Source organism: Platalea leucorodia (assembly GCF_965183815.1).
Source record: "Platalea leucorodia genome assembly, chromosome: 1".
In the NCBI taxonomy this organism is placed as follows: Eukaryota; Metazoa; Chordata; class Aves; order Pelecaniformes; family Threskiornithidae; genus Platalea; species Platalea leucorodia.
In genome coordinates this window covers 24,918,738-24,937,091 of record NC_138823.1, presented here as the reverse complement: position 1 = coordinate 24,937,091, position 18,354 = coordinate 24,918,738, and the positions used below count along the sequence as shown (strand labels likewise).

Below are 18,354 nucleotides of genomic sequence, written 5' to 3'. Positions count from 1 at the left end.
GCTGGAGAGCAAGGGAGCGCAATAAACAGGAAAGTAAGAGTCTATTTCTCTCTGGCGCAGCCTGCCTTTTTCTAGTCTGGATGGAAAAGAAGACGAAAGTCCACGGAGCACTTGAGCGAACAACAAATGGCATAAGAACAAATGCAGCAAAAGGGAATGCCAAGGTTGTCATCCCCCGTCAGCGGTTTGGATGGGTTTCCTCCTCGGAGAAGCGTTGGGGAGGCTCGAGGCGGGACCTCGTGCAGGAAGCAGGTGGTTTGCTTTACCAAGAGCCATGTGTAATGGTCAGGGAGCTGCGCCGCGCGCCGGGCCAAGCTACAGCAGATGGGCTGCAGTTCGCTCCGCTCAAGGATATTTTTCATGTTATGTGTGGAAAAGAGCAGTAACCCTTGTTTGTTATATGAGGCCTTGTAGGACTTTGTTTGGAAAAAAGCCATTTTTGAGATAAAAAAAAAGCCATTAAAAATGTGAGTCACTGTAATCACATTCAAAGTGCTCCAGCATGGCCTTTTATTTGCAAAGACTTCACTATTAAAAGCAGCTTTTTTTTTTTTTTTTAAATGAAGAGTTCCACCACAAATTGCCTCAGGCTAATTGAAGTGACATTACTGATCTGTTCATTTGAAATTACTAAGAAAAACCACCCCACACACCTCAAAGCACTGAGTTCAAACTATTCACAGTGCAAGGGTACTAGCAAAACAGCTGTGCCTGCTCTGTGGTGTAACACGGGACCTTAGGCTGTAAATGCACCACAATGTTCTCTCCAACACAAATGCATTTCAAAACCTAGATCCCCAAAAGGGCTGGGGGAGACTCATCCCTTGTGCAGGGAGAAGAAGCAGGACCAGAAGCACAGGACCCTGTGGGGAGCCTTGGGCACCTCAGGGTGGGGGCATCCACAGCCCGAGCAAATGGCTGATCACCTGAACGAGCCAAAGAGGCCAGGGCTGGCACGCACATCCCGCTGCTCTTTGGGGTTTGGATGCCCCATTCAGCGTTAGCAGGTGCTTGGGTCCTCTTGGAGGGTAGATGCCCAAACTTTCAAAACAAATCCTCGCCATGAGGCTGTGTGCGGCAAGGGGCAGAGGGAGCAGAAGCCTTTCTGTCATATATGATAAATATCAGCATCTTTTCACTCTGGTGCACCATCACCATCCTTGAGGAGAGACCAAATGACCTGGGCAGGGTCTCCCCACATCCAGGCACCCCTCCCAGAGCCTATTTACTTACTGCACCTTAAACAGTCACTGAATGAGTCACCTGCCTCTCAAATCCGGGCTGACCTCTCAAATCTCTCAGGTGCTGGAGGAAGGGCAGCTCTGTGAGGTTGCTTACTACCACTGCCAGGTGCCACCGCATCTGTGCCAGCCCCTGGGCCAGAGGGCTTCAGGGTCTCCTGCTGTGCTGGGTCTCCCAGGGACCTCTGAGCAGGGGCACCTACTCTTTGGACTGTCACCAAACTCAGCAATGAGTCAGAAGTCAAATAGCTGAAAATAATCGAGGCTGCTGCACCTCTGTGTGTGCAAAACAGCCGCTGTTAAATTACAGTGTCAAAACAGAAAGTGTAGGCACCTCCCAGGAGAGGTGGCAGGGCTGCAGCTGTGGGAAGGGGGGAAGCTGGGCACCCGGTCACGGCACACTGGGGCTGGTCCAGTTCTGTGCTACTTCAGTGCTGCTAGGATCTGATTTTTACTCTGTATTTGGCCAATTGCAGACACTGGAAAAATGGAGAGAGAGCAGAAAACAGCCGCAGAAAACAATTTGAGGGCTGACAGAAATGTCTGATGGTGAGAGACTTGAAAGGTCCGTCTGTTTGGCTTAGTGAAGAGCCCAAGTCGTCTTACTGTATTTTACTAGAGGGACTTACCGAGTGCTTTAAATCACTGGCAAAAGACATAGAGCTGCAAGCTAAATCCAGACAAGTTAAAATAGACACAAGGCACAGTTCAAAAGCAAACAATGACTCATTGCTAGTACAAATTACTAATGGCATTGGTGGATCCTCTACTTTGACTAGTAGGAGAGGACGGTGTGCCTTCTTCTGTAGATGGGCCAAAGGGTTCACACAGAAGTGCTTGGAGGAGGTTGCCTGACTGGAGCTGTGCAGGAGGCCAGGCCAGATGACATCGAGCTGCCTTCTCATATCAGCAACCTGCCGTTATTCACACCGCTGCATCGAATCCTACAGCACATCCACGCACCCAGCATCCAGTCAGTATTGTCAGGACGTGCCTGTTAGTTAACTGTTAAATATTGTCTGGAAAAAATAAACACATGGATAACTGCGATGCTTAGTAATAGTAAATCATATTCCTCAGCTCCTTTCCCTTGTAAAACACAGAACAGCTGTTCTTGGAAAACTGAATAGAAGTTTCAGTACTTCGTTGTACTCTATTGCTGTACAACGTGTTACCAGCAGTAACCTTCAGTGACAGGTAAGAACTGCCTAATTAGCAGCCTCTGTGCCATGCAAGCTTTCTCTCTTACGCTTAGCTGAGGGCATTACAGAGCATTAGACAGCACAAAGCTCTAGGCCTGGTACACATGCTATTGAAATTCAAGAAAAACATTTAAAATTTTTTTCAAATGGAGAGAAAAGTCCTGATCTTGTGTTCGTGCTGCTCTGGATTTATGCCCACCAGCTATCAAACAGAAGACAAATGACAGTGCTGTTCTTTCAACCAGTTTAATGATTCTGGCAAAAGACCTGGCAGCAGACTCCAAAGATTTCATCTAGGCAAGGCAATGCCTATTCCAAGAGTGGAAATCTCCAACTGGAGAGCTGGCAAGTGCATGTTTGTGCTGGAGGCTTAAATCAATCATTTCTGTTTTCCCCAATGTGATCTAGCAAAGTACAGAAATTGGCTCCTTCATCAATGGCCACAGGCCACTTTTCATGTTTAAGGTATTTGTGCCATGGGCTACAGTGATACATTCGCTTCATGTAAAACTGTGAGTGTTAGACCACCTGTTTAATCATTCCTTTAGAGTAGCTCTACTTTGAAAACTGTCAACAAATGCCTTGTTGACACTGCTGACAAGGAGTCGAGGAGACCACTGTGTATTAGTGCTCCCCTGGAGTTATTCCTCTGTGTTCATGCAAAACTCTCCTGCCACCACGGTACATTTCTGATTCTGCTGCCAAACACCGTCCCCTCATTGTTGCCTTGTGAACTGACACAAATTCCCCTGGCACCAATGCCTGAGTCCATCAGCAGTCAAAATGCTACTGAAGATTTATACTATTAAATGCACTTTCTCCCTCAAAGGCTTGGACAAATTTTAGGGGCCTAACTGAAAAAATGGAATTTAGATTAAATAAGAAACGTACTCAGCAGCCACCTAACTCTTTATTTAGGGTCCATTTGTTGTGCCTGGAAGTTCCTGAGGTGCCAATAATTCTGCTTCTGTGGATACCCAAAATTGCCCTTGCTTACTCTAGTGGGAATCACAAAGTAAAGGGAATGTAATCAAAGACTGTAGGTTTGTGCAACTTCCTTGTAGGGCAGTACCCTATAAACACTTCCCAGGTCAAGGGAAATGCCCTGGCAATACAGTATCTTCTTATCAGAGTAAGCCTGTGGTGTGTACCCACCACACAGTGTAATTTCCACACAGGGAGGACCTGGCAAGAGCTCTGCATGCAAGACAGTACATGCCAAAGAGGCAGTGATAGGATGCTCAAAGGGCCCAGACACCAGAGGCTGGTTCAGCATGTTTCAAAAATACATTTATGTACAGCCTAACGGGCCAGATCAGCTGCATGTGCTCTGAACAGATTTAACACATGACAAGAGGACAAGGATTCTCTCTAAATGGTCATGACTGCTTAATATGTAGTGATGTATTTGCCTCCTTGTATAACTCAACAGTTACTTCAGCCAGGGTGCTTGGAAGGTACCTCTACCTTTCTCCCAGCTTCAAAAGGTTAAAACATCTCCCATGTGCCAAGGGAATGTCTTATTTCCTCTCCGCTTCGCTAGGCAGAGAATAGTCACCCTTCACTCCCAAATCAGTTAAAAAAAAAAAAAAAAAGCCAAACTAAGACTACATACAAAAGATATGGAATTGCTATTTATTCGCTGATGTCCCTAATTCCCCTAATTCTATCCCAGAACCCAGAAACGTTTCAAACAGAGGATTTCTCAAACTCCTGAGAATCCAGAGTACTAAACGTTTCTCTATCTTTTTCTCCTGAAGTGGCCTCAGGTTGTAAATCTTCCAGCTTGTCCCTCCAATAATAATTATGGTAATTAGCCTCTCTCTCCTTTGGGCTAGTTGCTAACACAGTCCAGCTAATTTCTCCAAAAGAAATAAAGAAACAAATTGAAACAAGAGAAAGGCCAAGCCTCAGAGGACAGTAACAAAAGGGCAAACTGAAAGACAGCTCGGTCTAATCATCTACACCCCACTGTTATCAGAGTCAACATTTTGCTCTGCAAATAACCAATGATCCTGCATAAAGTGGGTTGGAAGGAGATATAGCAAGGGGAGACCATTTTGAGTTCAGAAGACTTTTGGTCCCAGTCCATCCTTCCAGTGTTGTTTATGCACCTTATAGCAAACAGTCAATGGAAAGAAAAAAAGTCAGTCCTTAGAACAAGTTGCATAGTCAGACACGTGTCTGGGCTTCTAGCTGACCTTAGGATGTTCCTTGTGCCGCAAGATGCCTATCTTAGCCCCATGTGGAGCCGCTCAACGCTCACTATGCACAGCCCAGTGAGTCTGGCTCAGGGTTTTGCTTTAGGAGTCAGACACTTAAAAGTGCTTCAAGAAGCTCGTAACTGCTGCATTTGGGACATGGTGACACAGGAGGAGTGAGCTTAGCAGGATGCTTGCTGTATGATGAAGCTCCTCAGAAGGAGAGAACTAATGTAATACTTCCCCCTAAAGAAGAGATGTCTCACTCCCTCTCCTCCTTTTCCCCTTCTTCCCACCAAACACTCTGGTCAGCCTGGCCAACCCAGCAAGGAGAAGAAAGCAGATGGTTTCTGCGGGGTGAGCTGAACTGGCTCACAGAGAGCCAGAGGCCAAGCAGGACCTCATGGCTGGGAAAAAGAGGGTGAGACTTTCAGCAGCACTGAACCCTTCAAGCAGCATACCAGGTGCATGAAACCACAGAAGCTCAAGCCCCTATAATGTTCGACCTCTCTCCTTTGGTTTTAGGTGACCAGCGCCCTTACACACAAAACGTGAGGCCGCCAAAAGCTGGGCGGTAGCGAGGAGCAGGCAATAAGCCTGCCAGGTGAACGCCAGGCCCCTACCATGGGCAGAAATACAAATTCAGTCCAGAATTAATGTATTTTTTGCCAGCTGAAACCATTTGGTAAATGCATCCTGATATTTTATGGCAAAAATTAAACGGCCTCGCTCTACTCCAGAGCTCCCATTTCCAGGCCCATGGCCAGTTAATACTTCATCTCTTACCGCAGCATGACCAGCAGCGGAACAAGCGCTAAACGAGTCCTGCTGGTTCTGGTCTGTCAAAAATCCCAAGCTGGAGCCTGGGGGACCACGTGAGCCGCCGCCTGCCCACCACGCCTGCCCGTGGTCTGATTTCCTCAGATCCCGTGGAGGATCTGTTCAAGAAAGTTCAGTCTGCAGGTGCAAGTTTTGCAGCTTATATCTGGCCCACAGTTTTGATGTCAGGAAAAACATTGCAAGAAAATAACTCATTATTAAAGAGAAGGGCTCCAGAGACTTTTTTGTATTCTGGTGAAAGGGCTTTTCTTTTAGCAGGCATTTGCCTGTGGTGTTTGCAACCTAAATATCACAAGCAGAATCTGAAAATGACATAGTTTAGAAACTGATTCTTGAAACAAATCATGTCCCTTTCTTGGCAGAGCAGTAATGAATTCTCATCACTGAGTTTTTCCGATCTTGTAATACATTAATTAGTTGGAACATGCTCGCATCTCAAAAATCATGTCAAATCACAAGTTTTAATTGCACATAATTCCCGCCAGTGTTTTGCTCCATAAATTAATTTCAATTACATTCAAGTTTACAGAAAACATTTTAACACATTTTTTTTTATAAACCCATAGGAAGAAAAGAAGTGTTGTTCAAGAAGAAATACAGTAGTTTAAAATAAATAAATTTTGCCACCGATTTTTACATTTGATTTCCTGCTTTAAAGAGACAATCCTATACCTGGTAACCCTTATTATCTCCTCCAGCCCTCCTGAACCCTGGAAACAGATTTTGGAAAGATGCCCAAGGCCAATCATTTAAAAAAGAAACAAAACCAAATCCTTTCACCCGTTTGTTTCCCAGGTCACAGAATGAAAAACTGTAGGCCTCCTATTTCCATCTTTAGCACACACTCTCACTTGAGACTTAGAAAGGGGCTTAAATTTGACTTGCAAAAGAAAGAGGCATGCCCTTACTCCCTGGAGAAAGCATGCAAAAGGAATGTGCTTTTTTTTATTTTAAGCTTTAGAAACTTGAACTCAAGCTGTAAGAGGGGAAAGGAAGGCCACAGCCAGGCAGCTGGTACAAGTAAGGTGCAGACACAGAGTCCTGTCCTGGGCCAGCTGGAGAAGATCCACATTGGAAAACAACTTTACAACCCCCTGCCCCACACCCTGGCTCCCGGGACATTGCTGCATAGGAAAAACTGCAGCTCTCTGTGCGCTTCGTAGGGTTTGAAATGAAACTGTCTTATGGATCTTCATCTATACCTATTTTAAAATGAAATAAACGATTATTTGGGAAAAAAAAAGACCTCATTTCCTCATATCCCACTGAAATAAAATACACACAGCCTATGGCCCCTATCCATTTCTACAGATTAATTCAAACCTAAAAGCAGTATCATCTTGTCCAAGACAAACAATTTTCAAGAGCACTTTCACTTGTTTCTGCAGAGGAGGCGTCTGACCCCCACTGTGCCAGCTGAGGCAGATCGGTGCTACCAGGCAGGGGTAGGTGGACCACGATGAATGCCCAGAAGAAGCTTTCTTGCCAGGAGGCTGGGACTGAGGGACACTGAGACCTTTGACAACAGAGCCTGTATTGCCGTGCTTCCCATCACTGCTGGCTCTTCAAATCAGTGTGGAGATACTACCATTTAATGAAGCAGAAATTGTACTGTTATGATGACTCTCTGTGATCCTGTTTTTTACAGCCTTTCCTCATCCAGGATTGCCAGTGTTTTAGGAAGGAGGCAGGAGTTCCCCTGCTTTTCTTTTTTAGGAGTATTTTCCCAAGACACATCAAGGGAGGGAGCCTGGCTACCCCATTCCCTCTGGAGAACTTTGCACTTTCTTCACTAAAACCTTGTTTTCCTGAAAACAGAAGCTAAACCTCAGGCTAGACTATATTAACAGATAGTATAGCCCAGCCCAGTCCAGCCCAGTGCACCGGACTCTCCTGGGAAGATGTAAAATGTCAAGTGTGGTTCCCTAGCTCTGCCTTGGCTGGACATCACAAATGTGTGCATGTGCGCACGTGCCTATGTTTATGACAAAGGCTCTCTTCCTTTCCCCTCCTCACACAAGTGTTTATTTCCTTGGAAGACAAGAGAATTAATCTGATGGCAGAAGATAATCAGGATTTTCCCTCTACACATAATATAAAATACTTCGTGAGTACATATTTGGGTATACTGTATATATGTCCACAGTTTTGACTCCCAAACAGGAAGGATCAGATTTTTAAAAGTATTATACATATAGCAGAGTACTTTGAAGACCCTTATGAAAATTCTTCTCATTTGCCACCTTTGTCTTTAAGCATCTACATCTGGGGGGTTTCAAAGGGGAATTTTTAGAATCCTGTTCTGTGCCTATTTGCATTTCAAGGCAATTAACACTCTAAAAATATCCCCAAGAGGTATTGATACTAGGAGAATGTTCGGTTTCATTAATGGTTATTTAGTTTTTCTTAAGGCTTCCTTTATCTTCAGAACACATTTGGGACAGCCATGGGATAAATTAAGTAGGATTAACTAATACTATGACTCATCAACATACAGGAGTTCAACATATACTTGAATACGTCCAACAAAAAGGTGCTGCCGATCCTTGCTCCAGTGGCGTTCCTCCTGTTAATTGGCATGTAAGGTGCTTTCTTCTTTCAGCTTTGACTTTTCACCGAGTCATCTTCATTATTCAAAGTGCCATAGCATGAACTGTGAGAATCTGGTTGTATTTTGCCTGTCAATTTTTGTCCTAAGGAAACGGGGTGAGAGAAGGCAAAAACAACAACTCTGTGAAGAATTATAATAAAACAAATCCCCCACCAATCCATCATTTCAACATTCTTTGCTCCAGTAATCATTGTTTTCATTTGACTGGTTGTAACAATAGCTTGGAAAAACTCTGAAAAATTCTTTGAAAAATCTGTTGGGAACAGGAATAGAAAATAAGGGAACAATATATTTATTAAATATGACTAGAGCACATTTGTGACTCAGCTCTCCTAGGTCACCTCATTATCTCATATATCTCATTTTTAAACAGAGAGACAGAAAAAAAGCCTGACTTACCGGGAATATGTCCATAGTCAATAAAAGGAATTTGTAAATGCTCCTCTTTTTTATTTCTTGCAATTACAAATACACCAAGGAAAGATAGGAGACACCTGCAAAATAACAGTGGCGTAGTATCATTAGAAACAGTTCACTGCATCTGAGATGAGAATTTCTTTCCACGTTTCTTTTTGAAGGACTCCCAAACTCAAGCTGCTCAGTTTATAAAGAAACTTTTCTTCCTGGCAGCTCTATAAATTTATCCTGGGCTCCCTTTCAGTCTAGTTTTTGCCTCCTGAAGCTTTATTATCAGTTCCAAAAGCTCTGCAGGCAAAATTACACTTTCAGCAATATATACCTAATCAAATGCCTGTGAGTGTGAGACCACAACTTTTGAATCCCTGAGCGAATCTTCACAGAGCATCTAAGCTAGCATTCTAGCATTTGCGATTTCATTAACAATTCAGTCTAGCTGCAGACAATCAACATCTCTGTTGTTTTTCTCGTTTGACTTTGTGTCTCAGGGGCAAACAGTAAGCCAGGAGCAATGAGAAACTGCTATGCTTGGATAAATCTTCTATCCGCTCTGTGTTGGACACAAAACCACTAATTCCTGCCTGCCAAATACATGGGTTGAATTTGCTCATCTCCATTTTCTGTCACTTTTCCTGCAGTCAAACAAGATAGCGGTTGTGTGCACCTCCGTGCTGACTGTAGAGCATGAAGATGTCTGTAGCTATCAGCCCCATTTATTTGACAGCACTGTGGCAAGACACCCCCAGCAGTTCTGGGAGATGCTTTTAACCATCTCACACCCATTACCAAGTAACTGTCACCTGTCCCCAGAGTTGTTACGGTGCTGGTAGCCAGCAGAAGGTTTCTGCTCTCACAACATCTAGGCCCTTCTTCAAACGTTTATTGTTAACAGCTTCTTAGCATGCTCTGAACTTTTCCACAGGCATGCTGTGTCCTTCTCGGCACAGGAGGATGAGGGAGAGATATTATAGTCCTGCCTTGTAGGCAAGCAACTCATGTAATTGCCCATGCCTAATGGCAGCAAAGACCAGCCCGACACGCCAGTGGAAGGTAACATGGGAGGAGATTTCTCGCAGTTGTTGAAGCACCCCCTATAACATGATCTTGGTGGAGAGCAGTGATTTCTCCTTCCTGCTGGAGGAACACATGCTGCTGGTTTTTCATTCCATCATGAGATTAGTAGTTCATAAGTGTCTCACATTTTTACATATTTGGATTCAAAACCAGGCCTCCAAACTCCCAAAGCATAGACATCAATCTTTCCTTTAATGTTTTTTTATCCTACTATAATGGCTATTCCATAATACTTTAATAACAAGACGGGTTTCTTCTTACTGAGAAAAGAAGGGATTCCGCAAGGCAATGCTGTTTCAGTACAAACGTTAGTGCAGATTTTAGGCCGATACACTTACCCGAACAGAAACATGAACACGTTCAGCAAAGCTGCACTTTGGAATTCCCGATAAAATACGACCCCTGGAATGTGACAGAAACAAGAATTGCAGATCTTGACTGGCTTCCAAGTGATATGAATTACAGCTGGGAGGGTCAGGAGCAGTGTCATGCTCAAACGGAGCAAAAAAATCCCAAATAAGGTATTAATACACATTGTGATGGGTTCACTTTATGTGCCCATATTCCATTTTCTAGGCTTTCTCAAGATACTTCATGGGACTGGAGAAGATTTAGTCTATCAGGTTGGAGCATGTGCTATGTTAGTAACTGCACAAATGCAGGTATTTTTTGCACTGTCAGCAACAGTTTTTATGCAGGTCAAACTCAAGGTCTTATTCACAAGCAGAGTCATACCAATATAACTAACAGGTTCTTCATGGATTTAGTTAAGCCACTCCAACAGACCTTGTGGACATCTTAACTCCAATTGGGAACAGGTTTTTGATAACTAGCTGTGTCCCTGATGTTTACACCAAGTTAAGGGCTCCAGCAGCCAAGTTTGCCAAATCTTTCTGGCTGAAGGGATCACTAGCTCTTTCTGGTTACCCCTCTTCCAGGAATTAGTACCTCTGCAGTGGAGGTGACAGAACCAGATGTGTATCTGGATCTCAGCTGCCCCAATTCACAGCCAAGTATATTAGCTTTAAACCACTGATGAGCATAGTTTTGCTTAGAAACACCAGAGTGTGAACCAGTGCAGCTGAAGTGTGACTGTATCTTCAAAGGACGTAACTTGGGATGGGGGAGTCACGAGATGAGGTATCTTCTACGAGCACCCCAGCAAGATTCAGCAGAGGTTGTTCTTCTAAGCCCTACACTGGTTTAACTAACCTGGTGCAAATGCACGTGTATCCAGTCTCAAAGCTATTAAGCCATTCCTGAATAGGTACTTGATCTTTTAAGGAGGCACAAGGCCAAATTCTCCATATGGTCACAAGAACGCAACCCCCTTTTGGCACAAGTCTCCTCTCAGTCACAAAGTGTAGGTCTCTTCTAACACAGGTGCTGAGGCAATCTGTGCGTGAAGCTAACTCCCCTTCTCATTAATGGCAGCTCTGCATGAGAAACTCCTGAACAGCAATGACAGGAAAGCCCCCAGTGTGTGTTAAAATGAGTCATAAATGTTCTAACAACATGATCATTTTGGCTCATTGCTGATACAGCATCTTAGTCGTCCTCCCTGCTCATGTTCTTACACTGCACACCATTTCCAAGATTTGCAGTCCCTCTTTAACAACGCTGAGTTCAAAGTTCTCACCCAGAATAAAATGTTAAATGCTTAAAAGGTCTTTGGAGTCATTTTATTTCCTTCACTTAACCTAGAATTCCACCTTCTGAAATGGAATATACACTAACTACTCTGAAACACAGCTGGTTGTCATTTGAGTAGTTTGCCAGGCTGTTAAAATTACTCTACCAGTTAGGATGTGGAGAAGCTGGTGTGCACATGGTAAATGCATTTACTGGATGTCAAGATGAGGCTGGGATAAATGCAGGTACTTCTAGTAAGCCAGCAAGGCACAGTAAACTCTACATATCAATTCTAGAAATGCTAGAATTTGATTATTTTTATTTTGCTTTGTAAGTTGTGAACTTACTAATTTTTCAGAACTTAAACACCTGTCACTTAGGAAAAACTTCTTTTTGTGAAATCAAACATGATGGTTTGTGTTCCTGTTCACCGGCAGTGATTCTTGAAAACCTGATGTTTAGAAAATCATTCTGTAGAGGCAGAAGGCCAGAAACAAACCTGAAATGATGGCACTGGTGGTGAAGAACACAAAATTAATGGGCACAACTGCTGTCACTTTGTACAGATGCGTTGCTTGATTCAAGAACCTGGAAGACAAGCGTTATTGCACCTCATGCCTACAGGAGGTTCATTGTACTTTAAGTCAGGTTAAGCCACTTTCTGTCAGTTTAACAATAAGCGTGACCATTTCTTACCACAACAGCAAGTAGCCCAGGACAGATGCATATGTGTATTGAATTTACCTTCTAGTTTTGACTCTGCAGAGTACAAACAAATAGCCGAAAGCAAGAAGGTTGGTATGGATTCTCCTGGCCATAGGCTGTCATTGGAGAGTCCTCTGAAGCAGCGTTGGAAAATTTTTGTCTGCCACAGATAAGGGAGAAATGCTAGGGTATGACTGCCTATGGTCTGCATCAGTTCTTGGAAGCAGAGCTCCCTGTGAGCAGCCAGGGACAAGTTGCTCTAATTTAAACAGGTTGTGTAAGGGTATATTTCCAGCACAGACATGAACACGCAAGTCCTTATAGGAACTGTTTTACTTTGCTGAAGTCCACATTGCTGCTACTGCTCAATCCAATTTGGCTAAAACACATATTTGTATGTTTATCCACGCAAGCATACCCCAGACACTCTGTCCTGCTGGGAAAGTCCAGGAAGGTGGCTCCAAGCCTGTGCTCCTTGAGTTGGAAACTCTCTGCTGTGCTCCTCAGAAGGGCAACACAAACCCTTACCAGAATCATGAGCAAGAGTGTGCAGGACAACAGGAGCGTCCACTGCAGACAAACCTGCAGGACCGAGACATTGGCCATGGAGCAGCCTGCACAGTCTGCATCAGCAGATGAAAAAGGCAAAGCAATTAACCCACTTGTACGGAGACCAGAGCTGTCAACATTTACCCATAGGGTGATGAATCATGAGTGTGAACTCTCAGATGCACCGGCAGATACTTTGTTATGTGAACGGTGCATTTCAGACCAAAAGAGAAAAATCAGGAGGCTGCAGAGTGTATTCAAAACCTATAAAAAGAACCATACTTAAATGTTTCACTGGTACAATATATGTGCACAGTAAAAATCCAAGCTTGGATCTGTTTTAGCCATTAAAGTAATTGCATGGTTATTTTAGCAACTGTTGAACAGTCTCCATGGTGCTTTAAAAATAAAGAAATCCTACATATCCACAGGATAGTCAGGATTTTGAAGTCATTGAAAACACCTCATTATTTTCTCCCATTTGCAACAAACTTGGTCACAGGGACTAAAACAGTGATACCAAAGCCCAGCATTGAATCCAGGAGGATGTTTCAGCACAGGCTGTTCTGAGCTAACACACGACAGTCAAATAAAATAAGAGAGGAAACAAATAAAATGAAAAGTGTAGAATGACAGCACTGTCTCTGTTAGAAAATGTGTCCAACAGAGAAGAAAGAGACACTGAACCCAGGGAACAAAATGGGCACATTTCACTTCTGTTTTAACTTTGACCCAGCAAATGAAAGAAAGAAAAAACTGGCAAGAAGAAGAAGTTAATTCAGCAGCTTCCTATTTACCAAGATTTTATTTCCTATTTTAAATGCCCTGAGCTGTTCTCCCAGCAAAGACAAGCTGGATGTAAATCACTCTATAATCTGTTACAGGGGAGTTCCTGAGTCAACCATGGAGAGTCACTGCATAATAACACATGGACTTTCTGATTCCACATGGGAATGGTATGTTCTGCCACAAGAAAGCTGGGTTGGCTCTTCTACCGGAAAATAATCATGCAAGTAAACACTCAGACTCACACTGGAGCAGTCTAGATGAGATTACTGAATGATGCTATCAGCACCTGAAGCAGAGGGACCGGCATAAAGGGAATGGACTCTCTGTTCAGCTGCAAGCCATATTTTACCACGCTGCCACCCCCAGCAATCTGCGAAGGCAGCATAAAACAATCACTTAACAGGCCAGAGGCCAGCAGGGAAAACTCTGATGTCCCCTGCACACTAGAAGTTAACTGTTTCCTAAAAAGGTACAGACATACAGGGTAGCAAAGTGCAACATGCAGATTTCATAGAGGCAGGGAGAAAGCTGGGGTAAACTCTCTTCCTTGGTCTGATGAGTGACATAAGCTAGGGAAAAGAGATGCATAATGAGGGTAAATGTGGCCATTTGAGTATTCAGCAGGGAAGGTTGCTAAAAGTAACAAAAAAAAAATTACATAAACATAAATTTTATTTCATGAGTTCAAAACCTGTGCCAAAACTAGAACTAAATTTGAGAGGACCTTGTATAAGGTGATAAAGAGATGAGGTAGCATCTGCATAATTAATCAATAATAAACTGAGACATAAAGCCTAAATAAAAAATATAATCAGCTGTACGCAATTCATGTATCTGTGAAGGCGCTACCAGGAATTTGTTGCCTTTAAGTGCAACTTGGATCTGGAGTCGATATCAGTACTGAACAAAGCGGACAGATAAATGGGTACAAAAGTTAAGAGATAAGTAGAAACTCACTTACTTGACTTGGAAAGCACAAGAAGTTGCCATTAAAACAATCATGATATAGAAAACAGGATAAGTTAGCTGCATTTTCCCCTTCGCAGAGAGTGTTATCATGCTGGCCACAGCCTTTACAGCAATGACAGTCGGCGATGCTGAAAGGGAAAGGGAGAGATTAGCAGGGCAGGATTCACAGCAGGGACCTCAGAGCATCAGTGAGGGAGGACAAGGTGCCAGGTCAGAGCCACAGAGCTCATCATCTGACACACTGAGGCAGGATTTGGGCACCTAAAGCCAAGCGTGTGATTTTATAAACACTTGCTAGGCTACTGCCTCAACTCAGAGTGGCCTTAACTCCATGTGTGCTCTGTGTTTTGCTTGGAAGTTCTTGTAGCACTGAGGTCTGCAACCCTGCATCTACCCAAAGTTTCCCCATTCAACAGGGTAGCTGAGGTCAGAGTCAGATAAAATCTTGCAAGGTAGGACTCTGTGTGCGTCTGAGAGAGGCTGAGCGCAGGTAGAGGAAAGAACTGGATCCGTTTCCCACTGCTGGGCACATGTCCTAAACACTGGAGTACCAGTCAGGTGGTACAACAGCCTCCACATCTTCCAGACATGCTTTATTTAGCTCCAGCTGCTAATTTGGAGCCTATGGTGCATTATTCAGGTCTGAGAAGTCTGAGGGGTCTCGTTATCTGTTCAAAGCATCTGGGACACCTCCTAATAGCAGCCTACATGTGACACCAGCAGCCTAAAATAACTCCTCACCTTCAGGATTTCTCTACTGAGACGGGAGCTGGCCAAAGCTGGCCAAAGCTGACTTTTGGGATCATATCATGAAGCACCTAACTCTCCCCACTGGTTATGTACAGAGAGCAGACAACTAACACAGGGGTCTGTGTTTCGTTTCAGGGCCCAGGCTCTTAAGACCATTACTGGATTTAGCCCACCAAATAGAACACTTCAGTAGTGTGTTTTCAATCCCTTTAGTCACTGTCATTGCATCACCACAAACAAATCTCAGACAGCAGGCAATGGTTTTAATACATATTGCCAGTTCAGAGAAGTCTTGCAATATACATCTTTTAGAAAAGGGGCTGACAGTTCAGCTAAGAGTTATTTTAGATTTCCTTTTGGAGTGCGCTCTTGCTTTGTTGAAGCTAACCCAAGAAGGCTGTGATTACTGCAAATAAAATATAACAAATTCAAAAGAAACTAAAAATTATAAGAAGAGTCAGGGTACAGAGATGACCTTTGAAGAAAGGTAACTGGTGGTCAGGAACACTGTCTCCCAGCTGGGATCTAGTTCCACCCTCTTCCAGAGCTGAGGAGTGTTGGATTTCAGTGGTCTGATTCATCCTCCTGTAACTGCAAAATTCAGATTGGCAAGGAGAGCTGCACTGTGCAAAAAGTTCAGGCCAAGGGCTGGGAGAAAAGGTGGGGCAAGAAGAACAAATTCAGGTCTGTGGTTTTGATTGCAAGCATTTTTCTTATAGCAAGTCCAAAAGTTCAGGGGGAGTTTAAGAGTTGCATACATCTTATGATGTTCCTGTCATCATGAAATTCACTTTTTTCATGACAACCTTTCCACCTAGTACTTCACTCCTTGCTCTGTAATGGAAATAGGCGGAGCAGTTCAACAAACACAGCAGTAAAAGTGAGCAGAGGAGGTCAGATCCTGGCCTGCAGTGGTGCTGACGGTGTGATAAAAACCCAAAAAACACACTCAAGCCCCAACAAGCAGCCTATGTAAAAACTGAGATGTGCACTCTAACATGGGGGAGTTATTATTTTAAAAGAACACTTACAGGTAAAAATTAGTAGTTTGAATTGTCCAACTAAGGGTAAAGATTGCTGAAAAATTGTTTCTGAAGAAAGGGCAGTTTCCATCCCTTTTAATTTTAACAAACCAGAAAAGAAAGCATCAGGGTGTTTTATTTTTTTCATTTGAGTTTGAGTTTTTTTGAAAAGTGGAATGATCTTGTTAGTTATAGTAGCCCTGGAATAAGTTTCAAAACCTTGGAAATCGTTTTCCTGTCTCTGATAGAATGACACCGCCCCAAGGCTAGCGTGACAAATGATGTCACTTTCCAGCTGTTAGGGCAGGAAACTCAGAAATCCCACTTTAATCTGAAATATTTCCCCCAAAACTTACGATAACTCCAGTATATACATGAGGTAAGATAATTCTCACCAAATGAACTTGCAGAGTTCTACTAAGCAAAATGTTTGCAGATTTTCTGATCACCTCTGTATTTTCTTCACAATTAAAGTAGCTCTCATATCCAATGAAGCTCAAAGGCTGCCTTCTTTTAAAAGAAACCTTTCTACATTTCTTTTGCATCTGTACAAACCCTCCACCAGGAATGCATCTGTGCAGATATGAGAAAAGGCAGAAATCCCCTTCCACGAGCTGCCATTGACAATTTTCTGCACAGAGACCCCAAGCCTCGTCCACCCCTCCCGCAGCCAGGGCCCTCCAAGAGCAGTACGTGTGTCAGACAGCTGGGAGCAAAGCTGATGGGCCTTTTCTCAGCCCCCCATCATTTTGCTCAGCAGAAAGGTTCAAGAGCAAGCAGAAGACTCTAAGTGTAGCCTCGTGGGGACTGCCAGGCACCAGGACGGCTGCAGGAACTAGAGCCAGCCACAGTTCTGGGTTTCCTGCTCGAGGGAAATGTCAGTATTTCAAAAGTTCCCATGAACCAGGACTTGTTTGTTTGTGTCTTCTTTAATAGAGCAGAAAAAATGACACATTTTTCCTGAAGCTTCATATGTTCATGAAAACCTCAGCAGCCACCAGCTGAAATTGTTATTTTTGTTTGATTGCAGCCTGACAGCCAAACTGCAGTTAGTGCCTGCTGGGGCACAGGTCTGTAGCCCTGCTGCTGTTCAGCAGCTCCACATGTCCCTTTGGCACCAGTGGCATCAGGGCTGGCAGGCTCCACGGCAAAATAAACACGCAGGGCTATGCAGCCCAATGGCCCAGGTCTCCCAGAGCCATGTGTTGACCTTGCCTGGGGCAGCCATCATAGTGGGTCTGCCCAGAACGGCAGCAGTCAAGTGTAGAAGCCCATCTGGGGATCTTCAGGCTTCCAGCTATGCGACAAGGAGGCTGGGCCCGCTCATAGCTCCTCATGGCAGGGTTGGAAGCTGCAGAGCAGCTCAAGTGAGCTCTGCCAAAGCTCCCAGGCTCCATGCTAGGATCTAAGGGATGGCTGGACTCACATTTCACTCCTCCAAACCAAGAGCAGTCAAACAGTTAGACCTAAGGCTTTTGGGGCTCTTCCACCTCTGCCTCATGCAGGGAGCATGGAAATCCTTCAAGGGTTCTGCAGAGCTACACATCCTAATGTTCCTAGTGCTGGGAAACTTAAATGGGAAGACTGTCCCAAAAACGTTGACCTGAAAGTCTGAGCTTTTCAACTGGGTAAGAAACCAGTCAGCGATCCGAAGGAAGGCAGTTAATAAATCTGTGAGGGTTTTTCACATTCAGTTAAATCTAAATTGTGTAACTGGCTAACTTTAGTGAAATTCTGTTTTTTCAAAACACTCATGACCAGCTCCATTAGAAATGTGCTTTATAAGCCTTTGCAGACTCATACATGGACCCGCTGAACTCAGTGAAAATATAACCATTGACTTCAGTGGCACAGTTCAAGCACCTTTCACTTCAACCAAAGAAATGTGGTGTCTCATCAGGGTTTCATGGACAAGTGACAAGACAAGGATGGGAGAAGACACGGGGTGGTGACAAATTCTTAATATATCTGCCTGCAAGCAGTGGAGCTTCAGAGATAGCCTCCTGACATTTTTTGATTCAAGTTTAACCTTATTGAAAGCTGCCTGATAAAATGATCTCCCTTGTTTCCATGGGTATTGATTGTGGCAATGTTAATCAGAAGGCAAACTTCAGTGGCCCGCTGAGTTCTTGCTATGCTTCTGGAAAGTGGTAAAGTATGAAATGTTGCATATGCAAACAGGCATAGATAATTCAAAGAAAAGTTCCCGTACAGTCACAGCATATCACTGCATTTGCTTACAGAGTGCTTACAAGGTCTTAAGCTGCTCTGTTTTAAAGAACTGATTTTCACAGCTAGCCTGCTGTCCTGGTTTCAGCTGGGATAGCGTTCATTTTCTTCTTAGTAGCTGGT

At 43.8% G+C, this 18,354-nt stretch overlaps 1 protein-coding gene across 1 annotated transcript in view; it reads right to left on the bottom strand.

Moving 5' to 3' along the window:
- Nucleotides 1–8,082: 8,082 nt before the first annotated feature.
- The window catches only part of NIPAL2 (NIPA like domain containing 2), a gene marked incomplete at both ends in the record, with an annotated part of 51,631 nt that continues 41,359 nt past the window's right edge, over nucleotides 8,083–18,354 (bottom strand). Inside the window, 5 exons of the mRNA XM_082311432.1 lie at nucleotides 8,083–8,177; nucleotides 8,495–8,589; nucleotides 9,925–9,988; nucleotides 11,718–11,806; nucleotides 14,223–14,358. Of these exons, the coding sequence (XP_082167558.1) occupies nucleotides 8,083–8,177; nucleotides 8,495–8,589; nucleotides 9,925–9,988; nucleotides 11,718–11,806; nucleotides 14,223–14,358 (479 nt within the window). The remainder of the gene's footprint in view (nucleotides 8,178–8,494; nucleotides 8,590–9,924; nucleotides 9,989–11,717; nucleotides 11,807–14,222; nucleotides 14,359–18,354) is intronic.